General features: G+C 34.6%; 1 protein-coding gene across 4 annotated transcripts in view; it reads right to left on the reverse strand.

Annotated features, from left to right (window-relative positions):
- Positions 1-24,403: 24,403 nt before the first annotated feature.
- The window catches only part of TBC1D32 (TBC1 domain family member 32), a 203,767-nt gene continuing 203,099 nt past the window's right edge, over positions 24,404-25,071 (reverse strand). For all 4 annotated transcript variants that reach the window (XM_086707707.1, XM_086707708.1, XM_086707705.1 and 1 more), the window contains one exon: positions 24,404-24,716. In XM_086707707.1, coding sequence (XP_086563833.1) covers positions 24,597-24,716 — 120 coding nt within the window. In that variant the 3' untranslated portion in view covers positions 24,404-24,596. The remainder of the gene's footprint in view (positions 24,717-25,071) is intronic.

Raw genomic sequence — 25,071 nt, forward strand, 5'->3', positions numbered from 1 at the left:
GATCTGTATACTGAAAACTATAGAAAGCTTATGAAGGAAACTGAAGTAGATACAAAGAAATGGGAAAACTTTCCGTGCTCATGGATTGGAAGAATAAATATTGTTAAAATATCAATACTACCCAAAGCTATCTACACATTCAATGCAATCCCAATCAAAATTGCACCAGCATTCTTCTCAAAGCTAGAACAAGCAATCCTAAAATTTGTAAAGAACCACAAAAGACCCCAAATAGCCAAAGTAATATTGAGGAAGAAGACCAAAGTGGGAGGCATCACACTCCCAAACTTTAGACTTTACTACAAAGCTGTAATCATCAAGACAGCATGCTATTGACACAAAAACAGACACATAGACCAATGGAATAGAATAGAAACCCCAGAATTAGACCCACAAAAATATGGCCAACTAATCTTTGACAAAGCAGGAAAGAATATCCAATGGAAAAAAGTCCCTTTAACAAATGGTGCTGGGAGAACTGGACAGCAACATGCAGAAGGATGAAACTAGACCACTTTCTTACACCATTCGCAAAAATAAACTCAAAATGGATAAAGGACCTGAATGTGAGACAGAAAACCATCAAAACCCTAGAGGAGAAAGCAGGAAAAAACCTCTCTGACCTCAGCCGCAGCACTTTCTTACTCAACACATCCCCAAAGGCAAGGAAATTAAAAGCAAAAATGAACTATTGGGATCTCATGAAGATAAAAACTTCTGCACTGCAAAGGAAACAATCAACAAAACTAAAAGGCAACCAACGGAAGGGGAAAATATATTTGCAAATGACATATTGGACAAAGGGCTAGTATCCAAAATCTATAAAGAATTCACCAAACTCCACACTGAAAAAACAAATAATCCAGCGAAGAAATGGGCAGAAAACATGAATAGACACTTCTCTAAAGAAGATATCCAGATGGCCAACAGGCACATGAAAACATGCTCAATGTCGCTCCTTATCAGGGAAATACAAATCAAAACCACACTCAGATACAACCTCACGCCAGTCAGAGTGGCTAAAATGAACAAATCAGGAGACTATAGATGCTGGTAAGGATGTGGAGAAATGGGAACCCTTTGCACTGTTGGTGGGAATGCAAACTGGTGCAGCCACTCTGGAAAACAGTGTGGAGGTTCCTCAAAAAATTAAAACTAGATCTACCCTATGACCCAGCAATAGCACTGATAGGAATTTACCCAAGACATAAAGGAGTGCTGATGCATAGGGGCACTTATACCCCAATGTTTATAGCAGCACTTTCAACAATAGCCAAATTATGGTAAGAGCCTAAATGTCCATCAACTGATTATTGTATAAAGAAATTATGGTTTATATACACAATGGAATACTACTTGGCAATGAGAAAGAATGAAATATGGCCTTTTGTAGCCACGTGGATGGAACTGGAGAGTGTTATGCTAAGTGAAATAAGTCATACAGAGAAAGACAAATACCATATGCTTTCACTCTTATGTGGATCCCGAGAAACTTAACAGAAGACCATGGGGGAGGGGAAGGAAAAAAAAATATTAGAGAGGGAGGGAGCAAAAACATAAGAGAATCTTAAAAACTGAGAACAAATTGAGGGTTGATGGGGGGTGGAGGGAGGGGGTGTGGGTGATGGATATTGAGGAGGGCACCGGTGGGATAAGCACTGGGTGTTGTATGGAAAGCAATTTGACAATAAAATTCATATTAAATAAACAAACATTAAAAAATAATAAATATTTTTAAAATTAAAAAAAATTAATAAATTTATTTTTAAAAATAAATATTATATATTTGAAAGATTATAACAACTTTTAAACAACTCAGTAACCAAACTATCATAATGTAAATTTTTAAATCCATAGAAGTAAGTGATAATAAATACTTAGATACTAAATCTTTAAAGATGCAATGACAAATAACCTGCAAGGAAAGATTTTAGCCTTAAATGTACATTTTAAATAAGAACTTCTGAAAACTAATAAATAAAACCCTCCACTTAACACTTAATAAAATAAAAATAGAATAAATCCAAATAAAATAGAAGGAAAGGATATAATTAAGAGCACATTAAAAAAATTGAAAATAAAGATGCAATGGAGATGATCAACAAAATCTAAAGTTTGTTCTTTGAAAAGAGTAACACACAAGCTAAACATCTGGTAAAATCTCATGAAAAAAAAAAAAACAAAGACATAAAAGGCACCGGTAAATAGCATTTGAATGTAAAAAGGGAACATGACTATAGAAATAGATTTTTGTTTGTTTGTTTGTTTATTTAGAGAGAGCAAGCAGAGAAGGGGCAAAGAAAGAGAGAGTCGGAAACCCAAGCAGGCTTCATGCTGTTAGCAAAGGCCCAGACCAGGGCTCAAACTCATCAATCATGAGATCATGATCTGAGCTGAAGCCAAGAGTCCAATGCCTAACCAACTGATCCATCCAGGCACCCCGGATTTTTTAAAGACCGAACTAACTTTATACTAATATAGTTAAATACTTAGATTTAAATGGATCTATTTCTTTAAAAAATATAACTTAACAACTTAGAAAAGAAATAATAAAAAGTAGTCCTATAAACATTTTTTTTTTTTTGTTAAAGGCAGTCATTAAAAATTTTCCCACAAAGAAAATGCCCAAGGGGCGCCTGGGTGGCTCAGTCAGGTAAGTGTCCAACTTCAGCTCAGGTCATGATCTCACGGTCCATGGGTTCGAGTGTTGCGTCAGGCTCTGTGCTGACACTTCAGAGCCTGGAGCCTGCTTCAATTCTGTGTCTCCTTCTCTCTCTGCCCCTACCCTGCTTGTGTTCTCTGTCTCTCATAAATGAATACATGTTAAAAAATTTAAAAAAAAGAAAATGCCCAGGTTTTAGAGGCAATTCCACCAAATTTTCAAAAAAAGACCATTTCAATGTTGTATACACTTTTCAAAAAAACCAGATAAACACAAACACTTTCACTTATTTAATTAATCCAGAATAATCTTAATACAAAATTGAGAAAGCCCATTATAAGAAAGAAAAATTCCTGGCCAATCTTTCACAAAATCACAAACAATATATTGGCAAACCAAGTTCTGATACTAATTAAAGGAATAATTTGTTATAACCAAGTAGGATTTATTCCAGAAATTCAAGAATGGTTTAATATTCAAAAATAAATCAACGTAATTCATCATATATACAGAATTGGGGAGGGATGACAAAATCATATCAATTGGTGAAGAAGAACTTGATAAAATGAAACGTGTTTCTGGGGAAATATGACTTCTTCAACGTGAAAAAAATGTATCTATAAAATTCTATAAATATTTTACTAAATAGTGAAAGGTTAAAAAGTTTCCTTTTATAATTTGAAGAAAGACAAGGATCTCTACTCTTCCATGTTTTATTCAACATTATACTAGATACTTTAGCAAATTTTACTACATGTTCTAGCTAGGGTGTAAGAATAAATAAAAAATGTGAAGATTGGAAAATTAAAAATGATATTTCAGTTCTAATCATATCAAAGGTGACTGTGTATAAAGGAAATCCAAAAGAATACATAAATAGTGTAGATTGCTGGATAGATAATTGCTTTGCATAAATAATTTGCATTTCTACATACCAGCAGCAAACAAAATTAAACTTAAAATATTTTAGGTAGCATGAAAATATTAAATAACTAGAAATAAATATATTAGAAGTTGTGTGAAACCTTGAGCAGAAAACAACAAAAACTACTGAGATTTTTTAAAATAAATCCTAGAGAAATGGAGTGATTGGAAGACTCAATATTATGAGATGTCAATTCTTTCCAAATTAATCTATCCATTCAATCCATGCCAAACAGAGCTTTATCAATTTTCATTTTATGCCTGGGAAAGGAACTGATAAACTGATCCTCAAATTTGTGTCTAAATGCAAAGAACTAAAAATAGCCAAGAAACTCTTAAACAAAGTGACCTAAAATGACTTCTTGTACTCTATATCAAGCTTATTAAAATATAATAATTACATCAGTATGGCATTGGTGTATGAATGAACAAACATACAAGCAGGATCAAATAGGGATCGCAGGAACAGACCTCAAACAGATTTAACACTTGATAATTCACAAAAATGTTACATTAGAGCACAACAATTTCTATGTATCAGTAATAAGATAAGCAGCCCAAATGTAAACAACCAAAGGGCAAGAGACTTTATACCCATAATTTACAAAAGAGCATATCCAAACAGCCAGTAAATCTATGAAAAGGTTTCCAAACTCAATAGTAACCAGAGAGATACAAATTGATACCACGATATACTATTCACATGAAATACTCACATTCCACCCTATCTCCCTTAATGAATACAGCTATAAAACCTTGGCAGAATGCATGGAACAGCTGTGTGAAGACAGACTATTAAATATCAGAGGATTGCAGAAGACCAAAATTAAAAGTGCCAGTGAATTGTCTGTGAGTTTGACATTTTATTCTTCTAGTATTCCCCGACTTGAACTGAAAGCACTGGTAACCCAAAAAAATGTCCTAAGGTCAGAGAATCCCTTTAGTTCTGCCTCCGGGGGCTAGCAAGGGAACTTGTAATACTCACAAAGAGAGAGCGTTTTGTTTGTTTAGGGTTTTTTTTTTCCTCTTTCATCTCTCTATTGTCTGTCACCCCAGCCCCCTCGAACTTTCATGGTGATGGTGGTGATGATGGCAATGACTGGTAAGGAAAACCCACAGGAAACAAAATTTGGTAATTGGAAACCCTACAGTTGGCAAAACTGGGGTTTTAAGAAGGTGAGGCCAACCCCCATTGCCTTCTGTCTTAACATCACTTTGACCTCGATGTGAGGAGACTTGAGTAATTATGTAGCAGACAGAGTAGTTAAACCCCAGATTTCTAGTGAAAGGATGAGAAAGTTTTTGACCACTTATTTAGCAAATGTAATAGCAATATAGTAAACTGTTATGACAACATTGCAAAAAGGATGGGGGAATTGGAAATATACAGTTGTAAATTTATATGGTAAACATTTATACTTCTTATGTGAAGCAATATAAATATAAATTGGAAGATAGGTCATATTAAAGATAAAAGGTATATATATTGGCAATATATTGGCAAACATATATATACATACATATATACATAAAACTAATGTTACATATAGTGACATAACTATAGTTACATATTTACATACGCATATATAACTAGACAGATCGATAGATATAATATAACGATAGCAAAGATAATAAAGCCTGGAAAATATTCAATTAACGAAAAGTAAGCAGAAAAACAGGTTAAAACAAACAACAGAAGAAATAGAAAAAGCTAGAAAGATGATAGATTTTCATCTAATTGTATCAATAATTTCATTAAATATAAAAGATTTAAACACCAATTAAAAAGAAAGATTGTATAAAAAACAAGACTACATGCTGTCAACAAGTAACCCACTTTAAATACAAAGACATAGATAAAGTTAAAATAGAATAAGATATGCCATTCAAACGGGTATCAAAAGGTAGCTGGTATATCTATAGTAATAAAAGACAAGGTAGACTTGAGAACAAAGAATGTTACCAGGGAAGGGGCATCTGGTGGTTCAGTCAGTTAAGTGTCTGACTTTGGCTCAGGTCATGATCTTGTGGTTTGTGAGTTTGAGCCCTGCATCGGACTCTGTGCTGACAGCTTGGAGCCTGGAGACTGCTTCGGATTCTGTGTCTCCTTCTCTCTCTGTTCCTCCTCCGCTTGCACTCTGTCTTTCTCTCTCTCAAAAATAAATAAATATTTTAAAAAATCTTTTTAATTAAAAAAAAAAAAGAATGTTACCAGGGATAAAGTTGGGATATTTTATACACATAGTGGACTAATTCACAAAGAAGACTTAAAAATCCTAAATGTGTATGCATCTAACAACAGAGCTTCAAAATGCATGAAGCAAAAGCTAATAGAATTAGAAGCAGAAATAAAGGAATCTACAAGTATAGTTAAAGATTTTATGACTCTATCTCAGTAATTTACAAGACAAGTAAACAGAAAATCAGTGTATTAGTAAAATTAGTTAGACCTGAACAGGAATATGAACCAACTTAACTTAATTAATATTTATATTATAGTCCACCAGCAACATCAGAATATACAATCATAAAGTATACATGAAACAATCACCAAATAGCCCTCAAATGGGCTTAATAGATTTTAAATGATTAATATCATTTAGAAGTTATTCTCTGATCATATAAATTTAAACCAGGAATTAATAACCATAATATATCTGGAAAATCTCCAAATATTTGGAAATTAAATAGTATACTTCTAATTAACTCCAGGGTCAAAAAGGAAGTCAAAAGGAAATTAGAAAATGCTATTTCTATTTCTTGAGCTGAGTGATGGTTATAGGGAGTTTCACTTTGTGAAATTCACAAGCTGCACATTTTACTTTGTGTACTTTTCTGTATATGTGTTATATTTCTCGAAAAAATAAAATTTAAAGTGGGATAGACAAATTCTTAGAAAAATAAAACTTAGCAAAACAGAGCCAAGAAGAAATAAAAAGAAAGTTGGAGCAAGACTGCAGCTGCAGTAGGCAGCCTACTTGGGTAAATTCCACAAGCCCCTACAAAATCAAATTAATCAAGATGGCAAAGAAAAAAAAAATCCACATACAAGAGGTACAACAAACTAAAAGACAAGTTACTTCCACAGACCCCAAAATCTAAGTGGGTGTGACAAAACAGTAATAGCACCATATGTGTGATATCAAAGTGCCCAAGAAGAAGCAAAGATAAAGCAAAAAGACCTGTGAGAATCCCAGAATCTGAATTGTTAGCAGGTATTTGCCTTTAAGGCAGAGTCGTACTCAACATAGAAAGCCCAGGAGGCCAATCTGAGAGAGTAGACAAATCTATAACAGAACTCATGGGTAAGAGTGAGGGGAGACACAAAATTCAGGTGATGCTGGAGTGATACAGGCCATGGGAACTTTTAAAATTAGCCAACAGAAACTGTCTTCCAGGATAAAGCCCTATAAAGAGGAGAATTTACTCAGATAATCTAAATTGAACAAGACAGGGACACACTGGCTAAGAAATAGGACAGATGGTAAAGATAAAAATGGGGAGGAAGATCAGAGGGGACATAAAACGGTCGTATTTTTGTACATCTCAGAATAACCTCAAAAAGGGGAACCCTAGAGCTGAAGCTAGGAGTGTCTCTGGGCCTGCCACATTTGCCTACTAAGAATTCCAGAAAATCCATTTTACTGAGACTTCAGCAACAGAAAAGGGTGGTAGTCAAATCTGAACAGTTATCTAACAATGTTATTTAAACCCTCTCTTTTGTGAAGACTAGAAAAATCCTTATTGAACCAAGACCTTTATTAAGTGGTAAAAATTTATTGTGTTATAAGATTATATGTGAGAGACTAAGGTGATGTGTTGTGTGGACCTCTTTTGCATCATTGTGTTCAACTTTTGGCAAAAAAAAAAAAAGTATACTAATATATACACAAAGCTCAGAGAGGTGGAATTTTTGCCTGTTGGTTTCTTATAGTTAAAATGCATCACTGGGTCAGTAAAGTATCTTAAAACATTTAAGAAGACTTTTAGTAATAGCAGAGAAGATAGAAGATGTTTGCACAGTGATGGATGACAACATAAACCTAGATCTATTAAATTCAAGAGCTTGCATCATTAATGTCAGTAATTATTTCAAGCAGTGACTGCCCAGAGGAAAAGTGGTCTGTGCCACTACAGAAAACAACATAGCAATAGCTGTTGGCCATTGTACAGATTTACAGCTCTACAAAAACTCATTAGTTTGGCCTTTTCTATTCTTCCTTCAAACACCTATGGTGAGTATAATGAAATTGGACTAAATAGTCAAAAGAAAGAGGTACACACTTTTTGCAGGTATAGGTAAAGTTCAGGTTCTGATCAAACATGAAGGCTTCTGACTATGTTTCCAGCTGGGCCCTAACTGAGTTTCCATTTTTTCAGGCTCAAGTTCTGAAATTTTCAGCTTACATTTTGTTTTCCCTTTAGATTTTGTTGGTTGTGCAGATTTATTTTAAAAAATTGTATTTCTTTTTGTTAATTGTATAAATATGAGTCTATCTGGTGTGGTTGTAGGCATTTGTGCAACTGCCAAAAAAATTCTGTCGAAGTAGAAGTCTGAGACAATTATATACACTCAGATATTAAAAGGCATGTTCAAAATATTTAATATGTTATTAAAAGTATAGAATCACCAGTGACATGTCAACTAGGAAACACACATGATTCTATTAAGAAAAATATATTAAATCCAATGATAAAAATTCTTAAAGACTCATTGCTAAGGTTTTGGTAAATTATTAAATTGCTCCTTGTAAAAGTTTTACTTCTAATTTTTCTTTGAGATGCTAAAAGGAAAACTTCTTGTTTCAAATTAAAAAAAACATGAAAGCCAAATCTTTTGTGTTGGACTACCAAAGTAGTCTCATCTAATCTCACCCACACTCATTATGCCCCTACTCATTTGACTACCATTTATCTGTTTCCAATATAAAGTATCTTCCTGTCACATTATCTAAATCGCATCTCAAATCCCATCAAAATGATAGAAAATAGGTTAAAAATATTTCAATCCAAGGCAAAGGCTACTTCTGGTACAGTCAGAAGTTATGGAGGGTGAAGGAATTGGAACAGAGAATTGGGGCAGAAATCAAGGTTGAGTACTTTCTGAAGACATGTAACATTATATTTCGGAAGAGTTGGGGCTCCAGGGTCAGGGGTTGGGAGGTAAAGTCAGTCAACCTGTTTGTTTCATACATGCACAAAGTAAAATCTGCCAGTGGATGAACTTAATACATATTTGTTGAACAAATTAATAAATGAATGCAGAAAGATTACTCCTATTATTTACCAGCCATGAGGAAAATCAATGGACTGAATTGTAATCCTTAGCAATTAGCTCCAGACCCACAGTTAGAGAAATTTCAACTTCACCCACTCTTCAATGAAACTAGAACAATCAGGAGAAAATCCCCAACAACAATCTTTTCCAAGGGTTCACACCATCAATATCAATATCAATTCACTATTGTTCCTTCTACTCCCCAGCCTCAGCCATTACTGTGATAGCGGTTTGTGACTCCTCTCCAGTTGCACCTGATTATTCAGTGTCATAGGTGCTACCCTCCATGTCTGACTCATCCCCTGGGAACCATAGCTCCTTCCACCTCAACAGAAAAATTTCGCTGTGTGACACTGATTTCACTCACCATGGATGACTAATTTCTCAGCGATTAAATTCCTTTGTTCCACCCAAAGTAGTTGTATTCTTTTAGGAAGTTATAGCACATTTCTCAAGGACCAGGCTGAGGAGGTATTTGTGTGACACACCCCTGCCTCCCACATTTAGACTCATTCAATAGTGTCTTGAGAGGCCACAGGTCATCGAGAGTCTATTGAAACTTGAGCTGTGCAGAGCTGCCCTGGTCTTGGCCAAATGCTATTACTCAAGAGCCATATTCCTGATACATGTATCCCCCAGTCTTCAAAAGTTTGCATTATGCCACTACTCTTTTACAAAAGACCTACATTAGTACCTATTTTCATTAATAGAAAGAAATCTGAAGAGGATTTTTGCTTTTACGAAAAAAGGCGAAAAGTGAAAAAAGCATTCAATGTTTGTTTTGCAGTGAGCAGTTATAGAGGCAGTGTACCCCCAAGAAGTGAGAGTGGCTCCTCAAAAGTTCCTTCTCCAAAAACTACACTCAGCATCTCAGCATCCAGACATGGGTTTTGACTGTGTCTGTGAGTATCTGTGCTTTATCTCAATTTTTTTTTCTTTTGTGCCCCTATTAGCAAGACGTCTCCTATGGTGTCAGAAAAGCCTGAGGAGGTCTGCCTATTTTGGGGGTCTGGGAATGCTTACAATTTTTTCCACATAAACTAATGGTAATTTCTTCTTCAATCTATGCCATTTTGGCTTTGAAAGTTTTCATGAGAACACTCTCCTTTTAGATAGCAAGGGAAACCTGTATTTGCACACATGATCATAGTTCTAGTCTTTCCTTCATTGTCTCTTCAAACTGCCTAGGGAATGTTTTGCACAAAATACTTCACTGGCCTGCTAAGACCTAGATATCCTGAAATGAATGGCCCTCAAAAGTAAGCTAAATAGTCATCATTACTATTGTCTACTCAAGGTATTTAGAAGTTTCACATTTGAAGAGCATGCTAACTACACTATTTTGTTAATCACTAGAACTATTTTAACATCACCTTTTTTTTTTTACTCTTGGAGAGCAATCGGGTATAATATTATGAACATAAAGTTATTAGACTGGCTTATTCACATGAAGATATATCACCTTTCTTTTTAGTCATACCATATTATTTTGACCTCAAACCCCTCATTGCCTTCCTTTGCCTCATGTATCTTAATTTTTTCATCATGTTCCAAAGGTTAAGACTTGTCAAGCAAAACTGATCATTCTTAGTGGTTTCATACCAGTCAGTCAAAATGGGAATTTTTATGATTTAAAAAGTTGCAAGAATTTCTATAATAGTGAAACTTGAGTCAAAAAAATAAGAGTTGATGCTGTGAATTTTGTGTTTTTTAAAATTTTTTAGCTCCACTGCTAAAGTCTTGTTTTTTTTCTTTTTCATGTTTTTTTTTTCCCATACACATCAGTATCCCTGCACCCTCCACAGCATTCATACTAACAATCTCATTTCTATCTCACTATATTTTTCTTTGGGCTTCTGTAACAATTTATACACACACATGCGTGCACACACACACACACACACACACACATTTTGTTTAACAAAAAAAAATAGTCTCATACACATATTTTTGTGTATCTTGTTTTTTGCATTCAAAAGTACTTCATGGAAATCCTTCAGGTTAGCTGATAGAGCTCTAAGTCATTGGCTTTAATGGCACATATGTGGAGGTACCATGATTTAGTCACCCCTTTTGTTATAGATGGGCATCCGTATTGTTTCCAGTTTTTCATCATTAAAAACAACGCTACATAAATATCCTCAAACCAATATCTTTCATATGGGTGCCTTTATTTCTGTGGTAGTTACCTCGTAAGAGAAGGATTGCTGGGTCTTAAGGTATATGGATTTTTAATTTTAATAGATCTTGCCAGAGTGCTTTCAAACACTGTTTCTCTGCCAACTACACATAAAAGTATTGCTCTAGAAGGTCTGACTTCTTTTAAAATATAAAATTTTAAATTTCTATCCTAATAAATTTCAAATGTTCGATACTTTAAAAGGATGAATTATTGTTGATAACTAATATTGCTTTTCATTAAACACTGTTCAATACAATTTTTTATGAACCCAAGCACTATAGTTTCTCAATTTTCCAACCTTATCTGCACTAGCAATGTTGCCATCAAATTAAAAACAACAAAGAAACCTAAACAGATGGCCTTTCCTACTATTTTCCTGGATACTTAATACCCTTAAAACTCAGTTTACTGACAAGGTTACTGTAATGGTTTCAATTCTTGCTTTTGCAGTGTTCAAGTAAAGAATTAGCTCTCCTCCCTCTCTGTGCTAAAAATAGTTTCACTGTTGATTAGGGATTTTGTTTAAACTGAAATTAAAGAGAATAGGAATAAGATAAAATGAAGCTACATAATAATATCTCAGTCATAATGGATTCTCAGTATAAGGAATTTGAATAGGCAGCAGTTTTTCACTGTTGTCCATATTCAAAGGCAAACTGTTTTAAGACAGTCTTTCTCAATTAATACCTGGTTATCATTTTTGAAGTGTTGAATACATACTAAATGCTGAATAATTATGATTATAGGCCAGATTCAAAAATAGTTCAGACTTGTTTCAGTGATATATCTGTAGGAAAAAGTAGGTCAAAACTATTGTATTCTCACAAACTATCTTAAAAGAATGTTTTATTTATACTGAAAGGTATATGTCTGTTTATACAGTAGTTTAAGTTTCCACTGACAACACAATAAACATATCATCTCCATCAATATTTCACATTACTTATAATTCTCACCAAGAGTCCTTTTAATGAGAAACACAAAGGCAATTCATATTTAGTGCCTTGTATGGCCATAGCCCTTGCTGATTTATAATCACATTTAATAAGTTTTGTTTTTTAACATGCCAGTGGATATGGGTAGGAGATCATCTGAATTAAGCTTCAGTAACATGGCACAAAATATTAGAACCAAAGCTTAGACTACGATGATCCCAAGAATTTAGTTGGTTAGTACTTTTATTTTACACCAGAAGAAATGAGACCCACAAACATTCAGATGCTACGATGACATGGTTAGTCATTCATGGTACTGAGACTGAAATATACACTATTAACAATTCTGTCCCAGTGTTCTTGACTGCACCATGTAATATGATTAAATTTGAAAGAGATTAAAGTTAGGTAAAGCTCTACACTGTAGAATATAGAACAGGGGTATCAGAAAGGATCAAAGCAGTTGGTTCCCTAAGAAAATGGGCAAATGATGGAGAAGCGATACTATAACACACTTCCTAAGCAACAGCTTTCCCAGGGCCAATGTCCATACAGCCTTTAAAAGCAGTATAAACCCATTGTCAAGATCCCCTCACAAGTGAAAACAATGGAATTTAAATAAAAGCTAGAACAAACAATCCTAAAATGTATATGGAACCACAAAAGACCCCAAATAGCCAAAGTAATGTTGAAAAAGAAAACCAAAGTGGGAGGCATCACTATCCCGGACTTTAGCCTCTACTACAAAGCTATAATCATCAAGACAGTATGGTATTGGCACAAAAACAGACTACAGACCAATGGAAAAGAATAGAGAACCCAGAATTGGACCCCAAATGTATGGCCAATTAATCTTTCACAAAAGCAGGAAAAGAGTACCCAAAGGAAAAAAAGACTCTTTAGCAAATGGTGCTGGAAGAACTGGACCGCAACATGCAGAAAATGGAACTGGACCACTTTTTTATACCATACACAAAAATAAACTCAGAATGGAGGAAAGACCTAAATGTGAGACAGGAAACCATCAATACTCTAGAGGAGAAAACAGGCAACAACCTCTTTGACCTCAGCTACAGCAACTTCTTACTCAACACGTCTTTGAAGGCAAGCGAAATAAAAGCAAAAATGAACTCTTGGGACCTCATCAAGATAAAAACCTTCCGCACTGCAAAGGAAACAATCAACCAAACCAACAGGCAACCAAAGGAATGGGAGAAGATATTTGCAAATGACAAATTGTTAGCATCCAAAACCTATAAAGGACTTGCCAAACTCAACACCTGAAAAACAAATAATCCAGTGACAAATGGGCAGAAGATATGAACAGATGTTTTTCCAAAGAAGACATCCAGATGGCTAACAGACACATGAAAAGATGCTCAACATCACTCATCATCAGGGAAATACAAATCAAAACCACACTGAGATACCACCTCACTCTGGTCAGAGTGGCTAGAATTAACAACTCAGGAAACAACAGATGTTGGTGAGGAAGTGGAGAAACGTGAAACCTCTTGCACTGTTGGTGGGAATGCAAACTGGTACAACCACTCTGGAAAACACTGTGGACTTTCCTCAAAAAATTAAAACTAGAACTACCCTACAACCCAGCAACAACATTACAAGGAATTCATCCAAAGGATTCAGGAATGCTGATTCATAGGGGCACATGTACCCCAACGTTTCTAGCAGTGCTTTCAATAACCAAATCATGAAAAGAGCCCAAATGTCCATCAACTGATGAATGGATAAAGAAGATGTGGTTTATATATACAAGGAATACTACTCAGCAATGAGAAATAATGAAATCCTGTCATTTGCAACAATGTGGGTGGAATTGGAGGGTATTATGCTAAGTGAAATAAGTCAGAGAAAGACAAGTATCATATGTTTTCATTCATCTGCGGAACTTGAGAAACTTAAAGGAAGACCGGGGGGAAGGGAAGGGGAAAAAATAGTTTCAAACAGAGAGGGAGGCAAACCCATAAGAGACTCTTAAACACAGAGAACTGAGGGTTAATGGGGGATGATGGTGGGGGGGGGAATGGGTGATGGGCACTGAGGAGGGCACTTGTTGGGATGAGCACTGGGTGTTGTATAGAAGCGATGAATCATGGGAATCTACCCCTGAAACCAAGGGCACGCTGTATACAATGTATGTTAGCTAATTTGGCAATTAATTATATTAAAAAAAAAACCAACACAAATAAAGTAAAAAAAAAAATACAACAGTATGGATGGTAGACTTTCAAGGTTATATCCTTTCATCTGCTTTCTATGGCTGTGTTATCATAGTCAAGAGGATTCTGTACAGTGCTTTATTTTAGCTTTCCTCTCATTAAGGACTCATAAACTTAATTACTTAATATTCCTTAAGAAACACAGCTTGAAATAATTACTTCATTAGAAAAATTTAGCAGTGTTCATTCTCTCTTGAATAGATTCTTGTTTTAGAGTTGCTGAAGGTTTTATTTGTCCTTTTATTCTGAATGCAAACCTCTTCACCTTCACGTCTCTTGTAGAATTGCATTTCAAATACCATTTAAGGAGAAATTAAAAAAATCCTGCTCTAAGTCATTTTCAAGGATGCCCATTATTAGCATAAATCACAGCTTAAAAAGTTCTAGAGATAGTACCAATTGGTAAATAACTATAAGATATATGGTAAATTATAGAAGAAAGAATAGAAAAATATGATTTTAAAGAAATTGTTTTCAGCATAGCATTTCAGGCATAATGTATTAATATATTTAATAAAATTTGTTGAATAAAAGGTGATTGCTAAGCTAGAAATTCTTTAAAGTCTTTAAAGAGAATTTGAAATAAAGCAAGTTAGACTTAAATTAGTTACCAGAATATTCAAAGATATTTGTCTTAAGTTTCAAGATTAATTAGTAGATCATGTTCCTCTTCTGTTGAAAATTCTTCAGTATTACTCATAACCTGCAGGAGAAAATGTGAGTTGTTTGGCCAGTCAAGTTTATCTTCCAGTATTTTCCCTTAAACAAAACCTCCACGCTAGCCACAAGGTTTTACTAAGACTCCTTCATTGCTTCTTATTAATATTTATTTATTATTTATTTAGAGAGAGAGAGCATGCATGAGCAGGGGAGGGGCAGAGAAAGAGGGAGAAGCAGAATCCCAAGAAGGCTCTGTGCTGACAGCACGGGGCTTGAACTCATGAACCGTGAGATCCTGACCTGAGCCGAATCAAGAGTCAGATACTTAACTGACTAAGCCACCCAGGGCCCCTCATTCATTGCTTCTTATAGTCGTAGTCTGCTCAGGCTATTCTCAATATGTCCTTTGCTGCTCCTGCTGCTGTTTTGCTTTATTCCTATTGTTCTGGATGAAAATCCTGCTTTCTCTATGGTCACTCAGCTCAAGGTAGTATGTCCTTCCTCTGAATTTTACTATCACAATTGCTCTCAAAACTGTTCACGGTTTACAAAATATGTACTTGTATGCTCATCTTTTCTTGTGTAAGTTTTATCACTCTATCATAAGCTCTTTGAGGGTAGAAATTCTCATATTTGGTGTCTTAACAGAATAGACTCTTAAATACTTGGTACCAGCTTAAAATTTTTTTCACTATCAAGTGATCATATATATATATGTTAGGCAAATAAATGATTTCTATGTGCAGCATGTTTGAGTTTAAATATTGATATTTATGAATTATATATATAATTGATAAATTATATATATCAATATATATATAGATGTTAAGAGATTATATTTGAGTGGTACAGTTGTTGCAAAGATGAAATGTGCATACAAGTACTTTATAAACAATAATCACTATATAAAAGTAGACAGTATTTTTGATAGTTTTCCTTGGAGTTATTCTTTCAATGATATTAGGTGTATTCTGTGTACGCAGCTAGAACTCTACTCAGTGACTTCTATTTCCTCTATGTTTGTTTTTTGTTTGTTTGTTTTGTTTTTGTTTTCTGCACTTAGCTCTTTCAAGAGAATTGGGGTTTCTGAAATTCTAATGAGCCCAAGGCTGAGATACTGCTCAAGTGTCTGAGCCTTGATTCACCTTTCTTCCTCAAGGTGGGGATGTAGCCTTAAGATGAACATTTGGTCAAGGACCAGCAGAACCAAAGTCTGTAAACATTTCTTTAACCAGGGGAACATGAATAGTTTGAGCATGCTCTTTCTGAATGATGAGTTTCAAGAATAAAATACTGGTAACAAATAAAAATTGATCTTTTTTTGAATCATACACCACACTGCAGATTCCCTGGAAGATAAGCTTCCCTTGTTATTGACTTAGGGGCCAGGAGAACCTTGCACCTATGCTAAATAAGCAGCCATCTGCTCCTGTTCAAAATGGCCTCTTTGCTTCTGCTAATATTTTACATCCTTGGCTAAATAAACCAGAAATTTAATCTAATCTTATCTTACCTATGTGTGTATTAGTGTTGTCTTCCTTTCAACTTGAACATTCAAGTGCCTTTGCTCATTTCTATTAATTTTCTAGTCAGCAGGTTTTATGTTTATTGTATACAATAGCTTGGGAATACTTTCCAATGTACAGATCACTCTAAGTGTCAAAATTTAAGGTAGAATTAGGTTATACATGCTAAAAATTATCATATAGAATAATATACAAAATATATAACTGTGATCAAATTTGAGCTCACTGATGAGAGTGGTACCCTAATGGGTATCTTCAGATGTCCCGGTCTTCATCTACAGAAACAAGCTTTCCTTGATAGTACACATATCTGCTAGTCAAGTGATACCTATTGTGTCCAACAGTGTTACTAATTGCTAAACATATCAATTAAGTGCATGATAAAATCTCTTAATTGAATTAGTGCTAGACAATATACTTAGATTCTCAATATGAGATCTAATAAAACACTATGAAATTAGGAACATGCCTATCGAGGCACATCAAAAATTATTGAAAGGGGGACAGAAATGGGGAAACTTCACAGGGTACTTAATGCTATATATGGTAATAAGCAGCCACATGATTTCAGTCATGTAATGCAAGACTGATTTCTTCCTCAGCTCACAGTCCAATGTGGGTTGGTAGGGAGGTTTTGCTTTTCACAAATTCAAGCATCCAGGCTCCAGGGACACCAGGAAAGAGAACAGAAAGCTCATTGGTAAGGCACATCTACTACTTTATGCCTTGGCCTGCTCACTTATCATTAGTTAAGCTGATTAAATGCCCTGCAATATACTTAGCCAAGGAAGAGGAAACATTGTTGAACATTAACGAGTCTCTGCTGTGCCCATAATCCATTCTAATACTTTTTTCAGGCCAAAATAATTTCATGATAGTAAGCAAAATATTAATTTGAAAAATATGCTCTTTACGAAAGTTAAAAGAAAATGTAGGCAGTTATGTTGACATAACATGGAGATCATTTAACCAAAAAAGCAAAGCATTTTGATTTCCATTATCTGATGATTTCTAATGAAACTGTAGTTAATTATATTTGATGTTGTGAGAGAAGGGATTTTAGAGATGCTTTTAACAAGATGAACTTTAGCATTTTAAGAAAAGGCTAAATATAAATGTGTTATTTAACAAAGAACAAATGATACTTATTCTCATAGCAGATCAAAGCCATCTAAACCCTGGATTAGGTAAGATTTTAACAGCCAACATTTTAATAACTGTCTCCCCCAATGTATCTCAAATGCACTCTATTAGCAAACATGACAGTCCAATTATTTCCATGGTGCTTAGCAATTCATGGTGGCCTATTGCCAACAGTAGAATATGGAGTGGGAAACATGCCAAGGAAGTTAACTGATTTTAAAGGCTAAAATATTGCTAGTGCTGAAAATGCAAGGTTTATGTGAGGCTAACTGCCCTGACCCTGTTTAAACTCATTAGATAAGTAGGTGCCAATGTATTTACTTAAGTAATAACTCTTAATATTCTACTGAAAAAAACAGGTAAGTCAATTTTGCTACAAAGAACATATTGGTAAAATTTTGTCACATAGAACCTTTTATTTATCACTCGAGAATGTAAAACAATTCAAAAATATATTGCTAACCTATTATACATTGATCTGTCTATATCACAAAATCTAAAGTATGAAAAAGTTCACCTGTCAAAACAGGAAGGAAAAATGAGGAAACTGAATCAACTACAAAAATATGTCTAATGTTGGATTGTACAGGATTTTTCTGTAATTTTATAAACAGTAAGGAAACCATAAAATAGGAAAATATAATCTGTTACTCTTGGAAAAGTCTGAATCAAAGAGAAATTATAACCACACCTGAGTGTCTGATCCACAGTAGGAATTTAATAAAGATATACTGAGTGACTGAATAAATGAATGAATGAATGAATGAATGAATAATGCAGTTGAAAGAGGTCTGAACTTGGAAGTCACAATGGCTAGGTTCCATGCTATGCAATCACCAGTTAGCCTAACAAGAACAAATACTAATAGCTATAATTTATTGAAGTCTTGCTAAGGAGTTGTTAAAAACATGCATTAGATCATAATCCTATGACATAGCTACTACTATTATGCTCATTTTACCAAGAAGTAAAGTGAAGTACAGAGGAATTAAATAACTTGATAACAGAGCCAGGATCTAAATTCAGACAGTGTGCCTGCTGAGTTCTCAATTTTATCCACTGCATTATATTTCTCCTCTATATAATCTAGGGATCCCCTCTCTACTTTGAGTCATAGCTTCATTGGTGAATTAAAGGTTTTGGATTAGATGTCCTCTAGCATCTTCTGTATATCTAGATAGTTTACTCCAAAGTGGATTTGGACTCATATATGTAATTAGTACTCTAAGCCAGAGTTGGCAAAAATTTCCTATAAAGGGCTAGATAATAAATATTTTAAGTTTTGTGGACCACACATACTGTCACAGCTATTCAACTCTACCACTGTAAAAAAGCAATAGACAATACACAAAAAAAATGAGCAGTGTTCCAGTAAAACTTTAACAGAAAGAGGGTATAGTTTTTTGGCCCATGTCTAAACCATCATATATAATAAAGAAATAGTGAGGACAGTTTTAACAAGAATAATTTAGAAATATTCAGCATCATTGTGCTAGGAGACATCCTGACATATAAGATGTTCAAGTCTTCTGCCATCATAACTACATCATTTAGGACATATGACTATCTGATGGTTTTTAGAAAGACAGACTATACAGATCCACAAACACCAAATTTACCTGTCAGTTTTTATAAATAAAAGCATACATGGTATATTTAAAAAAGATATTTCCAAATAATGGTTAGATTTCTAGACTATGTCACACAAGCCTATCAGATGCATATTATAGCCAAAATAATACCAGTATGCAATGATACACTCACACATGCATTCACACACACACAGAAGGAAAACTTACACGTTTTAGTTATAATCATTGCTAAATAGAATTTAGTAAACTATTATTTTCATTAAAAATACATTCCATAGCAAACAGTAAGTAGAAAAAATATTTGTACCAAGAATATGTTATTTCCTCCTTGCTTTACCTATTAAAAGAGCTGAGGGGGAAATGTTGTCTAAGGTTTCAAAATATGTTCCTTCTGTATCACTGTGATAATTCAAAATAACTATGATATTTCATTCAGCAAATAATCTGATATTCTGCTCTTGTGCCTAGCACTAGGCCAGAATTTCTGAGAGAGAAGAATTAACCTTTGCCCCTTTTTGAAACAAACTTAATTTTGGGGAGATGACATTGCCAAACAAAAGTGTTTACTACTGATACATTTGTTGAATGATATGCTGGCATTAAATAATCAGAGTGAAAATAAACAATTCAAAATAATAAGAAATAGCATGTAAGACTATGTAATTATTTACAAGAGGATGGTTAAGAAATCTTTTATAATTTAAGAGGAATGCTTTGGATTAGAGTGACTTAGTAAAGTTTTGTGGTTTATTGATTGTAGTAAGGTTCTTATACTAAAGACAAAGTGATGTAGGGGCGTCTGGGTGGCTCAGCCGGTTGAGTTTCCGACTCTTGATTTTGGCTCATGTCATGATCCTAGGGTCACATGCTCAGATGTGCTGCATATGTGCTGACAGTGCAGAGCCTGCTTGGGATTCTCTCTCTCCCTCTTTCTCTGCTCCTCACCTGCACATGCACATGTTCTCTCTCTCTCAAAATAAATAAACATTTAAAAAGAATAGATATTTTGAAGAGCTATGTACCTATTAGAGAAATTAAACATTTTGTAAAAACTCCTATCACAAAGAAAATTTTAGGCTTCCCTGGGAAGTTCTACCAAACACTGAAGGAGAAAATATAATATCGTCTATATACAAGCTACTAGAAAATAGATGAACACTTCTCATTTTATGAAGCTAGTATTACGATGATAGCAAAATCAGAAGACAAAAACTATAGACCAATGTCCCTTAAGAACACAGACATAAAAATTCCTAATAAAATTTTAGCAAATCAAATCTGACAATACATAAAAATGATAAAATATTATGACCAAGTAGAGTTGATCTTAGGAATGCAAGGTTGGTTTAACATTAGAAAATATTGGCAAGTTACCATATCAACAGACCAAAAAAGGGGGAAACTCAAAGATTACTTTCATATAAAATATTTGATAAAATTATTTTCTAACAGAAATTCTATTCCTGTAACTCAGTAAAATAGGAATAGAAAGGATCTTCCTCAGCTTGTTTAAGGCATCCACAAGTAACCTATAGTTGCTAATGTTGAAACTCTTCCATTAAAATGGATTTGTCAATTTCTCTTTGCAGTATTTTTTTTAATGTTTATTTTTGAGAGAGAGACAGCAGGGGACGGGCAGAGAGAGGGAGACACAGAATCTGAAGCATACTCCAGGCTCTGAGCTGTCAGCACAGAGCCCGACACGGGGCTGTAACTCACAGACTGTGAAATCATGACCTGAGCCGAAGCCGGATGCTTAACCGACGGAGCCACCCAGGCACCCCTGCAGTATTTATCTTTTGAAAAACAGATTTATTGACATGAAATTTATAATAAAATTCATAAATTTCAAAGTACTTTAAAAATATAGTCATGTAGCTATCACTACAATCATGACATAGAGGCCCCTCTGCTCTATGCAGAAAATCCCCTTTCTTCCTACCCACCCCCAGCCCTGGGCCTCTGGAAACCACTAACATCCTGTCACTATAGAGATGCCTTTTCTACCATTTCATACACACGGAATCCTACATGTAACCTTTCGTGTGCATCAGTAGGTGGATACTCTTCAAGGCTGAGTTGTGTTCCATTTTATGGAATGAACTACACTTGTTTATTCACCAGTGGAGGTCTGAGTTGTTTCCAGTTTGGGACTATGATGAATAAAAGCTATATTATTCATGCATGCCTTTGTATGGACACACCTTTTCTTTGGAGGAATACTGAAAAGGAATATTGCTGAGTCACATAGTTAAGTGTGTGCTTAACTTCATTTAAAAAAGAAAAACAAAACCCCCAAACTTCCAAATGGCTGTTGCAGTCTTTATTCCTATGAGAAATTCAGCATGTTTTTCTTTTTCTACTGCATCATTTCCACCCACATATAAAAATGCTTCCATTTCCTGGGGCACCTGGGTGGCACAGTCGGTTAAGCGTCCGACTTCAGCCAGGTCACGATCTCGCGGTCCGTGAGTTCAAGCCCCGCGTCGGGCTCTGGGCTGATGGCTCGGAGCCTGGAGCCTGTTTCCGATTCTGTGTGTCCCTCTCTCTCTGCCCCTCCCCTGTTCATGCTCTGTCTCTCTCTGTCTCAAAAATAAATAAAAAACGTTGAAAAAAAAATTAAAAAAAAAAAAATGCTTCCATTTCCCATCTTAAAAAAGTCTTTTGACCCCCGGCCTCCTCCATATTCTCTTTCCCTGCTCAGCAGTGCTCCTGGAAGGACCAGTCTCCAGTCTTTCCTCTCAGCATCATTTAAACCCACTCCAAACAAACCTCACTACTCCATCAAAACTGCTTATCAAAGTCACCAAATCCAGAGGTCATTTCTTACTTATCTTTAAAAGTGCATTTTCAGCTTAAAATTATTCATCTCTCCATAAAGACTGTGGACTCTGAGTAGAGGTGCTGTTAGTTCATTTATCCTATCCTGAATATTAAAAATATTTCATTGGGGCACCTGGGTGTCTCAATCAGTTAAGCATCTGACTTCGGCTCAAGTCTTGATCTCATGGTTCTTGAGCTTGAGCCCTGCGTTGGGCTCTGTGCTGACAGCTTGGAGCCTAGGGCCTGCTTCAGATTCTGTTTCTCCTTGTCCCTTTGCTGCTTCCCCGCTCACGGTCTCTCTCTCTGTCTCTCTCTCTCTCAAAAACAAATGTTAAAAAAAAATTAAAAATATTTCATTATACTTGCAACCCTCAACATGTGTATTCAATGAATAACCGAAGGAATTTCTTTAATATCTTGGAACTGGAAAATCAAACTAGAACCCACAATTTAATAATCACAAATTTGGGTAGAATTTTGTTTAGATTAATTTCTGAGATTTATTTTACCATCACAGATTCCTCAGATGCCTGTGTATCATAAGGAGGCATAACTACAGAGATGAAATGTTGGAAACAGATATTCAAAGATTTATATATGAGCACTTACATTTTTCACAAATTTGTTTTCATTGTATGATAAAATATAGTTTCTTAATATGAATCTTGTAAGTGTACAAGGTACCTGTTCACAAAGGAGAAATAAAGTTTGTCCTAAGGACTTATACTTTAAATAATTAAAAAGGGACAAGGCAGGGCAGTATTTATTTCTATTCTAAAGAATATTGTTAAACTAATAGGTACAAAAATAATTTACAATGGTAGCTACACATACTAACATATTTTACATTTTATTTCACTGAATTGGTAGGTCATTGTTCATAAGACATTTCTTTAACAAATGAAAACAAAAGCTTTCCAGTTGGAACTGAGTTCACCTTTCTAAAATGTAACTGTAATTATCAAGATCTTCAGTTTCCAATCAAAATCACCAATGAATATTATACAACTAAGTCATAGTTCCTTCTCCATTTGTATTTCTAATTACCATGTAAGAATTTTTTAAAAAAGAAATAAAGCTGCAATTTCTTAGTATCAGTAACAGTAACTCAGGAACAGAGTGGGTAGAAATGAAACCATAAACATTCTGTGAAACAGTTTCTCAAAATTAACTTTGAAAGCAGACAAAGCTTGGTATTTTGGGTAACCTAGAACTCTCTTACTTAACTCCTATCAACCACAACTAAAGGGAGTAATATGTCAAGTTAACTTGTTCAATTTTCTTTTCTCAACTTTTTCAATGCCCTTTAGGAACACCATTACTGAGCAGCTATTGTTAGCATTTACAGCACAAAAACTAGTTCTGGAAGGTTGATAATGCAATATCCTAAATATCATAAAACTTAAAACTGTACAGTGCCGTTTTTTACATGATACAAAAGGAAAAATGATTTGTGGATGAGCCATTTTCGGTTTAAAAAAAAAAAGCTTGAGAATAGTCTTAATGGTTGATTTATATTTAAATATAAGCAATGCAAACAAAAGGACTACTACCTATAATTTAAAAAAAACTTGTTAAAATCGCTAACTGAAAAATACTTTTGTGTATTCTTTCATATAATAAATGTGACAATTAGAGGAAAATAGACCTTTCCATATTGTATTAATAATCTCATTGGAGCAAAGCCTTCCATTTAAATAAAACATCGTGTTAGTCATTGAAAATAATTTAGAAATTATTCTAATGTTATGTTCAGTACAAATAAAATTTATCACTAAAAAAATGCGTAACAAATGCTTATCAGTATGAAATAACCAATCTATCTTTTAAATGAACCATGTAGAGACATCTCACATGAAAAATTATAACTTGATATAGGTATCACAAGCAATTCCCAGAAACACAATTATGTCTGAGGACAATAGTTTTCTTAGCATTTGCCATGATAAATATCATTTATTTCCCCCACATGTTAAATAAATAGTTGTGGCTTTGTCTATTTTTCCTTTATATGTGAAGACAAGATATCAAGAAAACAACTGTCTTCCTTGTTTCTATGGACTCTCTCTGGCTAGTCAAACAATTATTTACAATATTGCCACTTCATTTAAAACTCATTGGAAAAAATATTTTAATCTTCTGGTGAAGGAAGAGATGTAGGTTAACGTTTTTATTTATTTTTGGGACAGAGAGAGACAGAGCATGAACGGGGGAGGGGCAGAGAGAGAGGAAGACACAGAATCGGAAACAGGCTCCAGGCTCTGAGCCATCAGCCCAGAGCCTGACACAGGGCTCGAACTCACGGACCGCGAGATCGTGACCTGGCTGAAGTCGGACGCTTAACCGACTGCGCCACCCAGGCGCCCCGGGACTAGCTTTTAAATACAAAGAACTAGAAGTAAATTAGATCTGACTCTAAAATCACCTTGCAAAAGAAAAAACTTACAAAAAAGAATTTACTTCATGTGACAAACTGAGCTATATCTACTTGAATATATTATTATATTCAAAAAGTCTCAGCATTGATTCACAATATACATATTCACAAAGCATATGCTGTCATAGACACAGAAAACAATTGTTTCCTTTAAACAGAAATAAAACGTGGCATTCAACTGTCTGTGCCACCATCTATGTGCTCTGCACTCTAACATTGCGCATGTCCCTCAGCACCACTGGTCGGTAGTTTTGTTCCAAAATCTCCATGTATTCAAAGTAATCACTCACTCGAAACCCATGCAGTGCTTCTTCCTGTCAAAAAATACAGAGAGAAGTTAATTCTCACGCGTAAAGAAACACATTCTAAGTTAATGAATTTAAATAGTTGACTTTTTTTAAAGCTACAGACAGGGTTTTATGTTGCTAGTAAATTGTAATTGCTTTTTATGTAGTAGGCTGTGTATGTATGTGTATGCAAGAAATCATGTCCCTATGAAACAAGGTTGTCTGTGTTTAAAACCAAATATGCTTTACAGCTAAGAAAATATAAGATAAACTCTTAGTTAATGAAATCTTCCCAGTATTTTGGATAGTTTCAATTACAGAATGATTGTTCACATTTTTAGTTAGTAAAGACTCTAAAGCTTATCAAAGGATACTATAATGT

This window comes from Puma concolor, chromosome B2 (genome assembly GCF_028749965.1).
Source record: "Puma concolor isolate L17-30 chromosome B2, mPumCon1.1.hap2, whole genome shotgun sequence".
Taxonomy (NCBI): Eukaryota; Metazoa; Chordata; class Mammalia; order Carnivora; family Felidae; genus Puma; species Puma concolor.